The following is a 19,588-nucleotide window of genomic DNA, read 5'->3' as shown; positions in this document are numbered from 1 at the left end:
TATAATAACAAACCCGATTCCAACCACTTTCAAGATAGATCCATCAGCAATTTTAATTGTAAAACACTCAGTGCACGATCTGTAATCTTGAAATATGAAAGCATTACCAGTCATATGATCGGTTTCCAGCACCAGTCCCGCACATGGTTAGACTTCTTACAATAATCACAGAAGGGCCGACCTTTCTTGCCTCGACTGTCCAGCGTGTCATGAGGGCTGACGCGTTCTCAGCTGCAATTGTCAGTATGTTCTTCTCCCATCATGACTTTCTTCCGACTCTCCTCTCGTCAGACCTTAGAAAAAACTTCATGAATATTGGGCAGCGGTTTCAAGCCCAGTATTCGGCCGCGCACGTCATCGAGATAAGAGTTCAAACCTAGGAAGAACTTGAAAATCCGCTTGCGTTCTATAATTACTTGAAAGGCTTTTGCATCGTCCGCACAACTCCATCGATGCTCCTCAAACATATCAAGTTGTTGTCAACTGCGAGTTAGGATGGTATTGAATCACAATATACTCACCTTGTCGGAGATCATGGACCGGCGGACTCAATCTCAAAAATGGTTGAAGTATTCTCCTTTGTTGAGTAGAACTCTCTTGCGGACATCCAGATTTCGTAAGCTGTTTCATAAAGGAGAAAATTTTCTCCAATTTCCGGCAACATGGAATTTACCAGCCACGACATCACGAGACTGTTCTCCATCTTCCATGTTCACGCATTGGGGTCGGTTGCCAGGAGCAGCGTTGCTTCACCGGTGAGATACTACTCACGGCCTTTGCCCTAGATGAAAAGCAACACTGAAGATGACCACTGCAAATAATTATTGCCGTTTAGTTTGTGGCCTGTAATCAGAGATGAAAACTGCTCAACTAGGCTTTGGTTGAGTGACGAAGGGAAGAAAGGCCCCGAAGAGACCTCGGGTGGAGAAGACGACGTTCCACCAGAAGCCATTTGCGATTATGGCTAACCCGAAAAATAATGGGCAAGGATCAGAATGACAGCTCTGATACCATAAAGGTAGACCTAAAAATGAAGGGGAAAAAAAACTTCTTCCTTAATTATTCAAGCACAATAATGTGCTTACTTATAGAGAATTCTGGAAAAAGATGCTTACAGCAAAAGTGGTGGCACGCCCCACTACTTGCAATTCTAACAAAAAAGGGAATATTCCTAAAAAAATCTTTCCTAATTACAGTAAATATTAAATTAACTTCCTACAAATTAACTTCCTACAATGTCAATAAGGTTCCCAAAATCTTTCATAGGATACAGAGGATGAACCATAACTAAAAGTCCCAAAGTCTGGAATCATTTATCTTTAACTCTGTCCAAATGAATTTCCACCCATAAAAAACTCTCATGTTTCTTTTCTCTACACTATCCAAAATATAGCAAGGGGAATGAAACCTACATATTTCTTCTCGCCACTAATACCCTTTCAGACCCAAATTTCATCCCTTAGTACTGGCCCTTACCCAACTAGTTTCTAGGAACTCATACGCCATGCTCCATAGCTTGCACACAATTGGGCATCAAAGCAGGATATGATTACAAGACTCTTCTATCCTCCTGTATAGAGAACAGTCGTTCACCATAATCTTTCCCTTTCTCGTTAATTTGTCAATAGTGAGAATACATCCACACTCTATCTCCTGAGCAAAGAAGGTAATTTTGAGAGGAGCATTCACCCTTCAGAATTGCCAGAAAGGAAAGTTGGTCCTTATGGAGTCATTCTTGACCCAATAGTTATAGAAAACATTTAGTCTCATGTAATATAGTTAATGCAAAACATTTAATCTCATCTAGTTGAGAATATAAGGATGACATTTGTTATAATCAGCACTGGCATTAAAGAAGTACCTCAAATACATGATCCAAAGGGCAGAGAAAAGGTTGTCTGGTCAAAGATCCCACCAGAACTCCAGGATGTCCAAACCAGAGCCTGTCCAGTCTGCACCATAATGGAGGCATAACCTGAAATAGACATAATTTGCCAATAAGAGATATAAAATGTTAATAGATGATAAATGCAATAATTAACATTTTATGTCATATAAAGATATATAAAATGCTAATAGATGAAAAATCAATGGTCAAAGCAATTGATGTACTAATATAAATACCATCATCAGATCTACCATATAAAGAAAATAAGTGTAAACCTATTTTGCACATGGAACATGCGTCATCTTTGCCCCACCTAATAATGATTAGTTATTTATACATCATCTTGGCCCCACAACAATCTATCATATTTCTTCTTCACAACAAGAAAAGAAGTAATAAAACCCTAGGATATGAAGGAGAAACCCAAGAAACACTAAAAATAACAAATAAGTGAGCTTAAAGATTTAGAAACCCAAGAAACACTAAGAGTAACAAATAAGTGAGCTTAAAGATTCTAAGCCACGTGAAATAAAAAAAAAAAGGAAAAAAAAGATAGCTATGGTACTTAGCATTGCAAAAATACATCACATGCACCCTTGGGAACAAAGCAAGATTCAGAAAATGACCTTGTAGCAAATCATTAATACTAAACCTATTAAGAACAGCAATCCAAACAAAACGTGTACCCTTTGAAGGGAGCAACAACCTTCCAAAAATATTGACAAAGGGAATTATCCTATATAAAAGGGTCATGAGTTAAAAAGTACCGAAAGATTTTTAAGAAAAAATGTCCTATGAGTCTCAAGGCCAAACTCTACAATCAGAATAGGGATGATAATGGGATTAAGAGACCCAGTTACTCACCTCACCCCTCCCTAGCCCACCTTGATTGAGTGCCTCAATAGAGTGAAAATACAAATGCCGGGGTGAGAATAGGTAAAGAACTTTTTACTCACAAAATGAAATCCCACTTACCCAATACCCACCCAGCTACCCCTTTCCGACTAAGTTATTCTTTTCTGTATTTACATACATCATTCATATTTTCTTGTAAAACATAAAAAGAATGAAGGATAATTATACAGTACCAAAGGGGTGCCACCCATTTGTAAGATATTTATATCTCAATTAGTAAATCCAGGACATTCCCAAAATCCTCTGATCTATAGATGTCCTGAACCAAAATCAAAGAGCCAAAACCATGTTTCATCTATCTCTAATTCTAGCCATTTCCCCCTAACACCCTTCAAAAGCTCTATGGTCCATTTCTTCCCCACCAAAAAATAGTTAAAAGAATAAGATTTACAAATTTGTTCTTTGTATATATCCCATCCCATGCACATAATTCATCTCTAATATTTCCTGCAATAACCTAGTTAATCCCCAACAGACCATAAACCATTGTCCAAATGTTGTATAACATTGGACACCAAAGAAGAATGTGATTACAAGATTGAGTAGCTTTCTTACACATAACAAACATTAACCAGAAAACCCCTTCTCATCAGTTTATCAATGGTCAGAATGCATTCTCGTCCCGCTTCCCATGCGGCTCACCTTCCAGATTTGATTAACTGGAAACCTAACCAATCCCTCTGCATCTCTTTATACCAGATGATTATTGTAGCGCCCGGGGAAATTGAAGAAGAAGAGGAAAAAAAAAAAACGTGTGTGCCACGTCAGCAGCCACGTCAGCAGACCCAGTCAGCGGTCCTAGCCAACCAGGACCTGCCACGTGGCAAAACCACGTCGACCAGGGACAGGCCACGTTGGCGATCCGCGTGCGCGCGATCGGACGGCCCAGATCAATCACGCGCACGGACGGCCTAGATTTAATCAAAAACGGACGGCCCAGATTAAATCAAAATGGACGGCTGAGATCAAAAGGCAAAATGGTATAAATAAGACCCCCACACCAGACCCCAAACCCTAGCCGCCTGCCCTCGCCGGAGAAGACGAACCAGAAGCCGGCCGCCGCCACCCGCCGCCGCACCAGAGGGATTTCCGACCGCCGATCGAGGTAAATTTCATACTCCCGACTCGTTTTTCCACGCTGATTTCCCCAGATCGGAGCCAAAATCCCGGCCAAACGGCCGGAAAACACGGCCGAAAGCCAGCGGCGCCGCCGCGCCCCTCCTCGGTTTTTGCCTCCGATGAGGCCCTTCCCGGCCTCCGTTTAATGCAATTTTTATATCACCGTGATCACCATTCTTTTCTCTACAGGTTGATCGGAGCCGAATCACCAAAACACGAACTTCACCGGAGAGCCACCGCACCCGAGAGCACCGCCGCTGGTAAGCTTAGGTTTTCCGTAAATTTTCGGCCCCCCGAGGGCCGTAGGGTTGTTTTATTGCAGGAACCAATGCGAGTGTGGCCGAATTCTGCCGGAAACGGCCGAAAACGGCCAACCCGAGGCGAACCGCCGCCGCAAGCAGCGGAGCCGCCGTGCCGGAGTTGCGATATTGGCCGAAAGGGGCCCTGGGCCTAATTTGGAATTTTTTGGAACACGTGCAGGTACTAGTAGTGCGTTTCAGTTCCCCGGGAAAAATTCAGGAAAAATTGGGGACAGCCTGTAAGCGCACTGTGAAGCCGTGTTCGGACCCCGAAACGTGTAAGGACCCCTCACCCTATTTCCTATCACAGTTTTAAAGTTCAATAAATGATAAAATGGTATTTCATGAATCAACGAATGTGTGAAATTGCTTAAGGTTGCTAATGGAGCCCGAGTCTAGTGTGTTTGTCGGTTAACTGTTATTTGGTCTGTTTTACAGTTTTAAATGCAGCATGAGGTTGGATGTTTTCATTTTATAGTTTCGTGTGCATATTGTACTGTTTTATTGATTATGGATTGAATGACTGGGATATTGATGCTGTATATTGTCTGTTTGGCATAAATTACTGTTTTGCTTGTTGGTATGTGGATTGATGATGTTGACTGAGGGAAAAGAGAATGAAAGATTATGTAAATGGGTAATTGTATAATGTGGTCAGCCTGACTAGATATCCTGGGAGATGGTGGACGGACCGAGTCCATAGGGAACCCTACCGGGATTGTGGTCTCCCATACCGGACGGGGTATGGAGATCTTATGTATTTTGGCGCCCATACCGGACGGGGTATGGGGATGGCCCGTTTCACCCTCATACCGGACGGGGTAATGAGGTTTATGGTTTTGGCACCCATACCGGACGGGGTATGGGGACGGCCCGTTTCACCCTCATACCGGACGGGGTATGGGGACGGCCCGTTTCACCCTCATACCGGACGGGGTAATGAGGTTTATAGTTTTGACGCCCATACCGGACGGGGTATGGGGACGGCACTGGAATACGATTTCAAGTGTTGAGGGTTAACGGGTAGCGGGATCCCCATGGATACTAGTGGGCTGGTAAATGAGGAAAATATGTTGTGTAACGATTGAATTACGAAAAGCTTGATAGGTATTATGTTATACAGTTTATATATACGGTTTCATGATGATATGATGTTATTGCTTTCGTATATTGTTTTATGAATTTCACCGAGGTAAGTGAATGGTAAAGGTTTTATTATTAATAAAAGGATTTGTTGTAAATTATGCTCCATTGGTCTTTTTGTGTTTTCTACCCACCTTTACCTCCGTGACGGTGAGATATCGTGATGTCTTTACTGGGCTAGTGTAGCTCATTCCTTATTTAATCATTTCAGATCAAGAGGACATCGTTCCCGAGCCGGTTCCGCAGGAGGACGACGAAGGGGACGCCTAAAGACTCCATAGTCATATTCGTAGCTTTTACTTTCAAGTTTCTCCTTTAGGTAGTTTGATCTTTTATATTTTATGAGCACGTTTTTGGTTTTAGTGTAAGAGATGTTATTCAAATTTTGACTTCGCTTCCGCACTTGATATTTTTAATATACATTTCATTATGAATTTCCGGGGTTGTTACAATTATAATAGGACTTAACAGCAAACTCCCAATCATTCTTCAGTTTCCACACGGCCATGTTCCTGTTCTCAATCAAATGAACATTAGACAACAGCTGACGAAATGCCTTATACACTTTTATCTCCCAATCTTTGATATTTCTTGTCACATTCATATTCCACTCACTTGTCACATTCACATTTTCTCGTATTGTTTTAGTGCATAAAAGTTATATTATATTTATATTTAACATTTTATAGTTTTTGTTAAATTTATCATATTATTCTCAATCCAATTAAAATTAATTTAAAAATAATTTATATGAACCAGATTCCGTAAACAACATTGAGGAAGATTGAAAGGAATATCTCATCGAGGTAATCGTATTTGTTTCGGCCGATATGCTTTGCAAGCACTTGAACCCACTTGGACCACATCTAAGTAAATTGAAGCAGAGCAACGAGCAATGACACAAAATATATGCTGTTGTGGAAAAATATGAGTCCATATATTTCCAAACAAACCAGTTACGCTAAGACCGACAGAAACACGATGAAAACCAGTTATGTAAATTTATAGGTTGAATAAAATGGTGGAGTCCCTTGAACTGTGCTTTGGCTTATTTGGAAAGAGAAAAATCTTAGGACTTTTGAGGATAAAGAAAATTCGATGTATAGTTAAGAGATGGGTGGTTTCACTTTTTGGGTTTATGTTTATGGGGCATGACATAACAAGTGATGAGAATTTTGGCTTTGTCATTGATACCCTAACTAGAATGTTAATCATTGTACATGGCTGGTTACCCTTTTGTTACTTTGTTAATATATACTTCAAACTTTTTATTTAAAAAAAAAAAAAAGAATAACATGGTGGAGCAATGGGCGGATAGTGGGCAGAGGTTTCACCAATAGAGTGGGGGTGCAAAAGAAGTTTTAGGGTGATGTTAAGGGAGAGCGATGGGATGGTGGGACGGGCCAAGAGGAGCTGCCAAATACCCACACTATTGTCAACTCTAAGTCAGGGCATGAAGAGAAAATAACAAATTCAATAAGTTGAGTCAAAGAGAACATTTCAACGCCTTCATGAAATTAAAGTTTATACAAAAGAATAATTCAACAATTTGCGCCAATGTTAGTAAGAGATAGCAGTAATATGGCAACGGGGCAGCTTATGGAAACAAGAGAACTCTGTAGCTAGATAATCAACTCAAGGGGTCCTCTAGAAACAAAATGTGAGATCCATTGCCCACTGTTAAAGTCTATTAATGGCTCTAGTTATGGGGTGATGAACATGAGAATCTGCCGAATTTAATAAATGTTTTAGAGTTCTTTTACCTTTATCTATTTTGAATGAAATTTAGGTCTTGTTAAAAGAGAATCTGACGATCTCTTAAGTAAGAATGTACTCCTTTCAATAATTTTCATACATAATCCTCCATTGACAGCAACAGAATTTACTACAATTAGAGAGAACCTCTTATGGCAATTAAAATTTGAAATTTTACCTGGATTTCTAGTTAATTAACTGCCTCTCCTTATCAAATCCTACCTTCTACTCAATCCGGATCACACTCCCACCCTATATACACTCTAATACACGTATCTGCAGATTTATTGACATATTACTGCAGATTTATTGAATATACTACAACACTACTACACAATAAATTATTAGACAAAGAATCTAAGTTTTCTCCTCCTTTGATAAACATTGGCAAAAGGTTTTATCTTCATAGTTGTAGAGGCCTGAATGCCGACCCTCAACTTGACCAAGAGAAGAAAAGATTCATATGGTTTGGAGATATCTTTCTCCAGGCTCTTGTCAGAAATAGAAAATTTGGTTTTAGAATCCCAACCATTAAACTGCAGCCCAAAGTGCCTCTTAATCACTTCATTACGCAAAGTGTTAGGTTCTATAAAAAGCCAATAACCATTCAATCAATATGGATAGGTTTTATTCACAAGGTTTCCAATGCCTAATCCTCATACTTCTTAGGATGACAACACATCTTCCATCCTACTAAATGATCTATAAAAGCTTTCCCCACAATCCACACCAGACCAAGGGAGATTCTTCATCACTCTCTCAATTTTTGTGCAAAGAGCAAGGGCAACTCTTTGTTGCAAAACACTTGGCGTTTTTATTTAAGTTCATTTACGCTGAATCCCATTTTTATTCCCTTCTCTGCCCCATGGATCACATAATTCTCTTGTCCTCAGCTCGATTTTGTTAAAAGTCTTGTACATTGAAATTAATTTTGTTTGTTTGTCATAGATGTTCTACATGTTGCATATGCTCCCTATATATGTTGGTGCCCATCTTTTTGGTATACAAACACTGAATTTTTCAATTGCCAAAGATGTATTCCATGCATCTTGACTTTGATAACCATGATATCCATATTATAGAAAGGATTTAGGACTAAAGAGAAAGCTAATAGCCCAATGAGTGCAATGGCAATGATGGTAAGATTCTAATGATGAGAAGAATTTTTTATTTTTTTTGGGAGAAAGAGAGAGATGTAACAAATGCGGAGGATAAAGAATTCTCTGATAAATTTTATCCAAAAAAAGAGAATCCTCCTATGAAAGTAGAAAACAACAAATAAGAAAGGAAAATGCCACAATAGAAGAGAGGAAAAAAAACCCCTTTAGCAAAGCAGACAAAGAAATCCCCAAAAAGAAAAAAAAACCATAAGCTTTCGACCATAAAAACTCATAAACACCAATCTATCTCAAAGGTTTTTTGATGGTTATGAACTAATTTCCAACATGACAACAAGAATGCTTACTAATTTCTAATATTAGTTCCCTTTCAAATAAATCTTTTTGAACTAGAATCCTAAGATATAATCAGTCCACACATTTTTTATGAAATCTACAAGTTAATAGTACAATTGCCATTATTTCCCAGACTATCTTGCTCTCAACATGGAAGGTTGTAATCATACCACATATCACAATACTATGTCACTAGAAAACCATGAAGGATGAACAAGTCAAGCCTTTAGATTCTTCTCACCAGAGTACGGTTCAACAATGAGGCAATAGCAAGTGCTGTCCTTATTTGTTTTATCTGCATGGAATTATTAACAATATATCATGAGAATAACTTGGTGGCATCAAAAATAAGAGAAGAGAAGGAACAAGATAGGCATATGCATACTTGGTAATTAACAAGAGAGAAGTGAGATTCGATATTGTGCTCTCCATCTAATAGCAAGCTCTTAGGGATTGATGGCTTAAATGACAAAAAACCTCCTGCATAGTTTGTCAAAAAGTGTTAAACATAAGCAAAATTCTCATAATGGAATTCAACTTAAGAGTTAATTCGAAGTAGATGGTTTAACACATCCATCTGAAGTCCAAACTTGCTAAATTCCACTTGTATGTAGTTCAAACTTGAATTATATTGAATAGTAATGAAATATAATAATAAATAGAAGAATAATTGATTTTAATTTCAAATTTTTTGACCCCTCCCTTGGAAAATGAGAATTCAAATTTACCATTTAGAATTGAGAATACGAGTGGAATTGTTCAATTATCTATCAACTATGTAAATTATAAATAAAAATTCTATATATTCAATAATTAATCTAGGAATATAACAAAAATAGGGTAGACTTGAACAAAATGCAGTCCTGTTGTCTGAGTGTCAAATTTAAATAGAGCATATATATCATTTGCCACTGGAGCAAGTATATGTTGTCAGTTAACACTGCCATGCCTCTACTTTTGGAACAAAATAAACTTTATGAATATGTTACTTCTTAGATCTTCAGCCAGGAAAAGAAAAGGTTAGTAAAGGCAGAATATAACCAATCTACAGGAATAAGTATATGAAAAAGAAGCACTTCTAGAAACTAGTAAAGCATGGTTATTTAGAAGTAAAACTAAAAGTAAATAAAAATGGAAAATAAATTGATTACATTTCGAGAAACTAATTAGAAAACAAGTAGAATCAAAATAAACAACGTCAAAATGTCTTCCATGCTTTGGATTAAACAACAGCCACACAAGGAATCACCCAGTATCATATGAGAAATGTTCGTGTTTTTCTTCTTTATGAGAAAAAAAAAAAGAAATTATTGGACAGAAGAAACATTGTAGAAAGGCTGAGGGTTAAAAGTCCTCCTAAGCCAACACTTGAAGAATCCAAGGTCCAAATTCTACTATCGGGATAAAAGAGGCAATAAAAGGCTCAAGGATATGAATAAAGAAAGTGTATCATTTCACTCACGATCACTTAAGCTCCTAAAGAAGAATTGACTCCAAGAGGAATGTCCATCAAGTTGATTAATAAAGTGACAGATAAGAGCACTATGATGTAATGGAAGGCTATAAAAGTTTAAATAAAGGGTAGCAAGGGAAGATCGTCACACCCAAAATTTTTTATATTTGTGTTGAAGAGAAAATTATATTATTCGCTTGTCCTCAGAGTTAAAGGTTAATAATGATATAAGAGTTCATAAAAATCCCAGGTCATTAAGCAATCCTGAAGCAGAGGACCTCAAGAGAATAAAATATAACTTAAGATTAACCAGCTAATGTAAGTGCCTGTAAACTTACCTGGGGCATCATAATATTCTGGTGGATCATAGAACACCATGGCTTCCCTCAGCCGGTGACGCTTTCCATCAGTTCCTGCATACTGAAAAGTGGTATGAATAGCATATGGTTCCAATCTGAGTTGCTGATACATGGCCTGCCAATATAGGATTAGCGCGCTTAGGAGACACACTGAGATTTATGCTGAATTTTATAAGGATTAAGCAATTTTAAATCAAGTCTGACAGAGCTTGAGTTGGTTGACCAATTATTGCTAAATAATTAGTTGGTTGACCAACTATTCCAAGAGCTTGAGTTGATAGATATAGGTCTAACTTTATTAATTATATTCAAATGCAGTCCTTTTTTTTTTGAAATATAAGAGAAGAAATGTATTAATGTGTTGGTGCCAAGGGGGCACCACCCGTGTACAAAAGATTAAAAGTCAATACAAATGCAGTCCTTTTATTATTTAAGTTTTGACATGTCTCATCACATCACATATTGAAGAATCCGCTATATCTCAACAATATGATGGAAAGAAAATATATGTTACAGGGATCCCAAAACCCTAAGCCAAGAAAAGAAAAAACTATAAGAGGAACTTAACTGTATAGGTGAAGAACAACCTCAGAAACTATTATAGAAGATAACAGATAATCCTCCATGTCAAGTTAGAGCATATATATGACATGTACCAACCTAGTTCTAAATGAACTTCACATGAGTTCCCAATAAATATTTTGTGAACAATTCAGCTAGTCAGTATACTTCATATAAGTATCTAGAATAACATTCTGGAAGGGCTTTTCATGAATAAAATCACTGTCAAACTCAATATGCTTAATTCTCTCATTAAAAGATGTGCTTTAAGCAATGTGGGTTACATCCTAACTATCACATAGTAATTTCATGGATTGTGATCTTGGGTAAGCTTGTAATATAAATACTTTAGTTCAATCAACTCGCCAAGTAGTATAACTCTACATCAGAAGTCTAATGTCCAATATCAAACAATAGATGAGACAAACCTTCGGAATACAAGGAGCTAAATATAACTCTACCTGCACAAAATAAGTATGTCCACTGCAAAATATACTTGCAGGCAAAATTCCAAGCTTGAGATTTCCATCATATGCATATACAAGCCCACTATCCCCATCAAGAGATGGTCCTAGCTGCCTGCGGACAATATCATTGAAACCGTTTTGATCCCATATTTTTTCATCTGCCAGAAGCATTTCTTTCCACTCTTTTGCCAACTTTTTTGCAGCTTCTGTTGGCCGCCAGTGGAAAATTCCAATATTGTATGCAGCACCAACTGTCAAAGTTTAAGAAAAAAATTAACGAAGGGATTCTTGAAATAGAAGACACCCTTCCGCAGTAGGTTAGAATAATAATAGTATGATACAAATAATGATTTGGAAATAAGCATATCAACAAGTAAAGTAACTTCGCATTATGATGCAAAAAAGCAGCAAACATATTCCCGGGCCTTATCTGCTTAAGGAGATTGGAATATTTCAAGCATCAGAATGTTTCAACCTTACTTCAATAGTTTCTTTGCAAATGAGCTAAGCCTAAGTAATGGTTAGCTTGTCTTGAAAATCTTATGGATGTGCATTAATTAGAATCCTGAGCTTAAAACTCTAGGAAAAGTTCTAGACTAGTAATTAATCTTGATGTTATCCCCAGCCATAACTTCCACTTCTATGGAAAGTAAGCCAAAGCAATAGAAGATATCAATTGAGACAACGTCAAAAGCCATAGGAGTTATTAAGACAAGTTTCCTGTTTTTATTAAAAGGTAAGCAATGGCATTCTGACTGGAAATGACAACTGCTTGAATTGACCAGAAAAACAAGAAAATCTGACAAATATGTTCCCTTAGGTAGTGTTTGGCAGCACGAGATATTTGTGACCGGATACTACAAAAGTGTCGGCTCCTATTGTACCATGGAACAAAACAGTAAAAGATGCAAAAATGATGGAACGAAGTTATTTCATCTTTTTTGTGGAACAAATTTGTCCAAACTGATGGTAAAAACCATAAAACTCTAAAAACCAAAACAACCATACTTTTTTAGTTCCCAAGTCACCCTTTTTCCTTCATATAAAAGTTTGATTCATTATCTTATACTAACTACAATTAGGTTAGAAGTATTCCACAACACTTGATATATTTATTATTAATAATTTTTATTTACAATTTAAAATTTTTGTTGTAAAAGTGTAATGATTATGGAAAAACAGTTAGATTTGAGATACTACTATCTTTGTGCGAGTAATTTATCGGTACGAATAGTTTAATATTTTTGTTAAAAATTAATTATTAAAATAAAATTACATTAGTTTTAAAAAAAGTAATATTGGATTTAATATGTATATATATAAAAAAAACATACAATATCATTTTATTCATGAAAAATAAATAAATATGATATCACGTGAAGTACATTTTAGTAATGATACATTATGTTCTGTACTGTTTATCGGTTACCAAAAATTTAGCTGAAAAAATTTGCACCACCCAGTCCTTTTCATATTAAACATACCACTATACCCAGTCTCATCTTTTACTACCATACTAAATTCTATCCTCTTCTGTTTATTCTTTCCTGCATATACCTGATAAGGATACAAAAAGCTATATGGAGTTTAGGTCCCTCAAGTTTATCTGAAGCTAAGCTCAAAAAAGAAGTGTATCTAGACTCAGTTCACTTCCGCTCCTAGTTGAAGTTATGTAATTCACATTGATAGGAACCAAATGTTATACTTCGGGTTGCACATCAACAATGCCTCTGCAGTTTGTTAACCTCTTTCTTTAAACAGAAATATATTACTTAGATAAAGAGGTTATAATAGGGAGCATTAGGTACCTCCAAAACAAAACAAAAAAAGAAAAGGAAAAGAGAGAAGAAGTAGCTAAATCGTCCAAAAGAAGAGCCAACAATTCCCAAGTACAAAATAGATAAACTTTGTAGCCTTCAACATTAGCAAAAATGAAACAGGGTATTCCATTCAAATCTAGATACTTGACAACATCATGGAAGTTGACATCAAGGCAACATTACATGATGCATCCTTAGAATGGGTTGAGAGAAGGCATCAACAGTTTCTATGGCAATTTGTACGCAGAAGAGGAGTTACAGGTACCAATTTTGGATGGCCATAAGTTCTAACAGATTGGGCTTCAGAGAGGCCATGGTTGAGTATGCCTTCATAGAAGATGAGGTTCATGCAGCTTCACTGAGTTTTAATGGGGACAAGGATCCTAGCCCTGATGATTTCTCTATGATTTTTTGGAATCATTGGGAGTTCATCTGCGTGATGCCATGAAGCTTTTTGATGACTTCTTCAAGACCATAGAATCTGTGGGCTCCCTCAATTTCACTTTCTTAGTCTCCTCCCTAAGAGTTCGCATCAATAAAGTCATTGCTAAGGTTCTTGCCAAGAGATTGTGTAGGGTGATTGGTCATGTCCTGAGGGAAACATAACATGCTTCTGAGGATGGTCATCATTTTCTTAATGCTACTTTTATTGCCAATAAGGCAGTGGGTTCCATTATCAAGTCTAGGAAAAGAGGCCTTTTCTGTAACCTTGATATTGAGAAAGTTTATGAGCATGTCTCATAGTCTTTTCTGCTATATTTGTTGGAAAGAATGGGTTTTGATTCTAGATGTTCCAATTGGATATTGAGACGTATATCTACCCCTTCCTTTGTTGTACAAGTCAATGGTGCCCTCTTGTTTCTTCCACTCCTCTAGAGACCTTAGACAAGAGGATCTCCTTCCCCCTTTCTCTTCATCTAGGTTATGGCGGCTTTTCACGATGATCTTACAAGCCAAAGCTTGTAATTTCATTGAAGGATTGTATGTTTGAAGTGGTGTTTTAAAAAGGAGATTGCCCATCTATTTTTTTAATAATAATTTATTGCTTTGCTAGCCTGAAAAAGAGCTTCAAAATCTTATTTTCTTTGAGCAGTTTCAGGCCTCAATAAAAAATTGGATAAGTCTTAGATGGTACGTCTAGCAATGGGGTTAGGGCAGAAGAATTCACTAACATTCTAGGGTTTTGTGCTACCTCCCTCCCTCCCAAAATATCTTAGTTTGCCTTACGTGAAAAATTGAAGGATCTTGGTATGTGCAATCCAATTATTACATGGAGAGAAGATTTTCTTGTTGGAAGAAGAAGTATCTCCAAGAAGGTGGTTGGGTTGCTCTTATCAAAATAATCTCTCCAACTTACCTATTTATTTTCTTTCTCTTTTTGCCACCTGTTCTAGGTGCTCCTAAGAGGCTAGGATCCATGCAATATCCCTTTCTTTTGAGGGGAATTGATTAGAGGCATTACCACTTTGTGGCTTGAGATTTGGTGAAGAGGCCAGGTGCTTTCGCAGTTCTGTGACATATGATCTCTTATGGTTATGAACAAGGCTATATTAGCTAAATGATTCAGGAAGTTCATGTATCGCAAAACATCTTGTAGAGAGGATCTACATAATTGTAAAGATATTTTGTTTTCATTTGGTATTATGTAAGGCCTACCTTATATATGGGTGGCACCCGTAGGTGCCTTCTAATATATTTTTATCTTTCTCTCAAATAAAATACAAGATGCATCCTTTAATCCAGGATGCATATTTTTCTTCCTCCAACCATGATATGAAAAACAATGGAGTGAGAAAGTGAAATATGCACAAGTTTTTTTCTTCCCAAAGACAGTGGATTTGAGATTGCTGTCAATCATCCAAGAACCAGACAACATTCATTGAAATAGAATAAGTACTGCAATCAGTTCTTAAAATTTAACACAAAGACGTTAACTCCTAAGCTTTCTCAATGGGCACCTACCACGCATAATCAACTATCATAATGACTAAAAGTTAACAAACACAATAAAAACAAGTCTTGTGCATAACAATCATCAATGCAATAATGATACATATAAAGCAGGCATGAAGAGAAAGATTGTAGGGAATAATCAACTGAAATAGGAAAACTATATGGCAAAAGTATATCTTTTATTTTTTTACCTTGTTGCCAAACGTCCAACCTGTCATCGACAACTGTTGGTACAACTTGATCACTTGAAGTTAGGACATCTGCATCCGGGTACCGAGCAAGATATGGAAGTGGATTCTGTTTTAGGAACATAAAAGATAAAAGACAATTTTTACAAGCAACAGTACAGAATACATCGCAGAAATATTACTTGCATTTCCTTATTTAATAAAAGCACCAGGGCAATAGCTTTAGGGTTCAATGGCTCCAAAGCTCAACTACTTTATTGAGAGGTAAGCCTCTTCTCTGAGGAGAAGATCTTGGGATACTTTGTATAATTCAACTTTGTAAATTGTAAGTTGTTTATTTATTTACATGGTGGCACCCCCTAGGTGCCCTCTTGATACATCAGTGCTCTTTTTCTCCTAAAAGAAACTAGTCCTAAAATTGCTGTTAGTACTGGGAAAGCAACAGACCATTGAATGGTCAATTTAGAAGAATTTTTTTTTTCTTGAAATAAACGTATAGTGTAGTATTAATATTAATAATGGTATCAAGGGGATACCATCCGTATACATGATCATTTGTCAATTAGAAGAATTTCAGATATATTGAATGAGAGACAATAGGTTCAATTTATCATTGCATTAGTCGAGTATTATTTCCACTAAATCATAAAGCTGTAATCCATACTAATTCATGTATTTGAAATAAGAAGTTGAAACAATAAAATAATCCTATCAAATGATGTCAAAAATAGGACAAATGAAGTAAGAAAGTTCAGAATAGAACCTTTAGCCACACCATGTCCGTATCACACATCAATAGCTCAAAACCAAAGGGGAGAATAGCATCTATGAGAATAACTTTTTCTCGCCCCATTTTATGAAAGGTTGGGGAACCCCATCCAACATCTACTGTGCTCATATGGCTGCCCATATCAAAAACTGGAATGCCTTTCAAATATAAAGCCTGCAACAGCTTCGTGTCCATTGCACCTGCAACAAAAATCTGAAGTCCTCAAGAGCAGAACATGTGAACATAAAGATATGAGAACATGCTACCCAAATGTTAAGAACTTCAAGGAAAATGAAGGCAAAGCATACAAAAAAAGCTAGACGTCTGAAGGTATGAGTTCACTCACCGACAAGAAGATTAGAAAGCCCCAAATCTGTCAAGTGTTTGACCCAAGTAAGGATGAAATCCATAAAAGCAAAGTTACCAAAGGTCACTATTATAACGTTATCTTTCACCCTCTCCTCGACAAGTTCTTTTGTCAGTTTAAAGGTCTCTAGAGGTGGCATTTTCTCAGTCGGTGGGGGAGCCTCCCAGATAGGTCTCAACCATTTTCCTTGAAGCTGCAATGTAGGTGTAGGTACCACGGTTGCATTTGGTTCAGAAAAACTTTGCAGTTGACTTTTGTTATGAAAATCTGAATTAACAATGGTTATCCAGTTAGTATTGGATTTTATACGGAGAGACAGAAGAAGACAAAAATTACCATCTTGCATGTGGATTATTTAAATAATCAAATAATGACTTTCAAGCATATTTCTTCTGTTATCATAACTAACAATAACACCCATCTTTGAGGGAATACAAAGCAAAACGCTTCCCTTAAAACCTCTTTGACATCAACAAGCAACGGAACCTTTTTCAATGAAAACAGAAATATTATTACCACCCATTTGGATTGAGAAAAGTGGAGGGTCAAGAAAAGAGAAAGACCACGAAATGCTCCGCCGAATGAGAAATAATAATTAATAAAGAAAAATGGAAGATGGTGAGCATCTCTACTTTTCTCTTAAAACTAAAATTTTTTTATTCCACCAAAATTGAAAGAAATTAAAATTTTTTCCTGCATCTTCCTTTAAAGCCCATACTGTTCTTTCTTCTCCTTTTCTCTCCATTTCTCTACTAATTTTCAGTCAAACATAGTATAAAAAGTGTAAAAAGCGAGAAAGATGTTACATTCAAAGCTTACAAATCCACTGCCAGATTCAACCAAGAAACAACTCAAAAGGGCAAAGTGGAACTAAAATCAATGCATAAACTTAAAACGCTGACACTAGAACCTAATTCGAGTGTCATGGAAAATAAGGGGAAACAATGAATATCCAACCCAACCAAGCAGAATGAAGCATTAAGATTACTAAATTGATGTACTCAAGTATATACAGAGAAAGAGAGAGAGCATACTAGAAGAAATGTTAGAGGAGAACCAAGAAGAGGAGTTAGTAACGGGAGAGTAAATGGCGGAGAAGACATAAAATGCAGAGACTAGGACTCCTACTATGACCGTTCCATAGATAGTCAAGAAGAGAGGTTTTGAATTCGACACCTCCCGAAACGCGTTTCTCCATCCCTCCATTTCTCAACTTCTCTTCCACCCTCCTCCTGTTTTTCTCTTAACTGCTCAAAACAATTCCGTTCATCCGCGTCTCCTTCGATTGATCCGATGAATCAAATATGTACCCAAAGCCAAATACTTCCTTGTCCGAGTTTATTAGGTGAGTCTGAATCGTACTACTGTTACCCCAGCTTGGGTCAACTTCCATGTTCCTGTCTGAATCTCAGCTTAAATCTGAATCTGATTTCTTCCAGTCATTCTTCTTTTTTTTTCTTTATTTTTTAATAAAATTAGGCAGGGAGTGGGTGGCTAATGAAGCTGATAAACCCTTTTTTTCCAAATTTTTTTTAGTAAGAGTGAATTTAATATTAAGTTTAAAAATGTTCGATTGAAAATATAATAAAAAATATAAAGACCAAAAAAATTTTATAACTTTTATTTTATAAAATCATGAATTAAATTACAAATTAATTAGAATGTTACAGATCTTATTAGAGTGTTTCTTAATTATATTAATTAAGGAAAATTACAGTTTAGTATTAGAAATTTTCAAATTCAATGTATACGTTTCATTTTTAATAATTTTAATATTTGTGATTTACACATTAATTAGTCAAGTTAAACGCATGAATATAATATATTATATTTTTAAAATATAAAATTTAAACAGTTTATATTTAAGTGTGTATAATGGTTTTAAATTAGATTGTACCGAATTGGTAATTAAAATAAAAAAACCATTCAAGATCTAAACTAAAGACTGAACCGAAAATAATTTGGTTTGATCCGATCTGAACCAAGATACTTCTGATCTAAACTGAAAATTTAATTTACAATTTAATATTTCTATTAATTATATAAACGGAATATATATACATATATTTAATACTTCATTAATAATATACAAAGGAAAACAAATATAAACATGTGACCAAGAAACCGTGACTCGATTTACTTTTCAAGCAAAAACACCAAATGATCAATTTTTACATAACAACAAAACTGAAGACAACAGTTCTCATTAACAACAATTCAACGATCATTTGGTTCAAAATTACGGTAAAAGTAAATTTAATAATAAACTCCAGTCCCTGTTTTTTTCTTCACTGAAACCCATTCAAAATCTTTCCCTCTTTCTTCTTCTTCTTCTTCTTCTTCTTCTGTTTTATGGTAGAAGATTTCCGCTTCTTCATCATTTTCACTGCAGCGGCTTCCAGTTGCTGAAGTCATCATTATCTTCAACAAGTTTCTGACATTGGCGCCAAGATTCTCTGCTTAGATTTTCTAACTTAACATGTTCCAGCAACCTTCTTCTTTCTCCCCTCTTCCACGCGAAAGCATACCATTTATTATCATCCCCAACTGCCTCGAGCTCGCTCTAGAAGGCATCGTCATCTTCACATGTTTCTGACACTGCCATCACCTCCAAGCTGAGATTCCTTTTGTGTTCCCACGACAAGCTTTTATCCTCCTCCTCTTGCTCTCCCCCCCTCTCTCTCTCTCTCTCATCTTTCTCCTTTGGAGCGCCAAACATCTAGCCAATCATTCTTCCTCTTAGCTGCCTCCATCAAAACATACAAAACCCAGAAGAAGAACCTATACAAGAGAAAAAATGAAAGAAGAAAAAAACGAAATTAAAATAACATTCACCCCTCTGTTTCGTCGAGCTTGAGGAGGAAGAAGGAAATGAGAAAATTCTTCCCAGAACAACGGCGTTCCAGGGAGGTGGTTAAAGGGACCCCAATTTTATCTTTTATCTTTTATTTTTTTTCGCTTTATCCCATCTTTTCATTTTTTTCTTCATTCATACCCCTGCCTTTTCTTTTCGTAGATTTTTCTTTTCTTCCACGTCCCATTGGTTTTCTTTTCCTTTTTATGATTATATACAAAAAT

General features: G+C 36.5%; 1 protein-coding gene across 1 annotated transcript in view; it reads right to left on the bottom strand.

Moving 5' to 3' along the window:
* XEG113 (xyloglucanase 113) overlaps window positions 1-17,863 on the bottom strand; it is a 38,558-nt gene extending 20,695 nt beyond the window's left edge. The window contains exons 1-9 of the mRNA XM_088216364.1: window positions 17,545-17,863; window positions 16,490-16,777; window positions 16,138-16,343; window positions 15,378-15,483; window positions 11,408-11,664; window positions 10,365-10,500; window positions 8,959-9,053; window positions 8,815-8,868; window positions 1,862-1,975 (exon numbers count right to left, since the gene is read on the bottom strand). Of these exons, the coding sequence (XP_088072490.1) occupies window positions 1,862-1,975; window positions 8,815-8,868; window positions 8,959-9,053; window positions 10,365-10,500; window positions 11,408-11,664; window positions 15,378-15,483; window positions 16,138-16,343; window positions 16,490-16,777; window positions 17,545-17,716 (1,428 nt within the window). The 5' untranslated portion in view covers window positions 17,717-17,863. The remainder of the gene's footprint in view (window positions 1-1,861; window positions 1,976-8,814; window positions 8,869-8,958; window positions 9,054-10,364; window positions 10,501-11,407; window positions 11,665-15,377; window positions 15,484-16,137; window positions 16,344-16,489; window positions 16,778-17,544) is intronic.
* Between the last annotated feature and the right edge of the window lie 1,725 nt (window positions 17,864-19,588).

The sequence above is a fragment of the Carica papaya genome, chromosome 3, assembly GCF_054855325.1.
Source record: "Carica papaya isolate Zhongbai chromosome 3, ASM5485532v1, whole genome shotgun sequence".
NCBI classification, from domain to species: domain Eukaryota; kingdom Viridiplantae; phylum Streptophyta; class Magnoliopsida; order Brassicales; family Caricaceae; genus Carica; species Carica papaya.
This window is presented reverse-complemented; position numbering and strand designations above follow the sequence as displayed.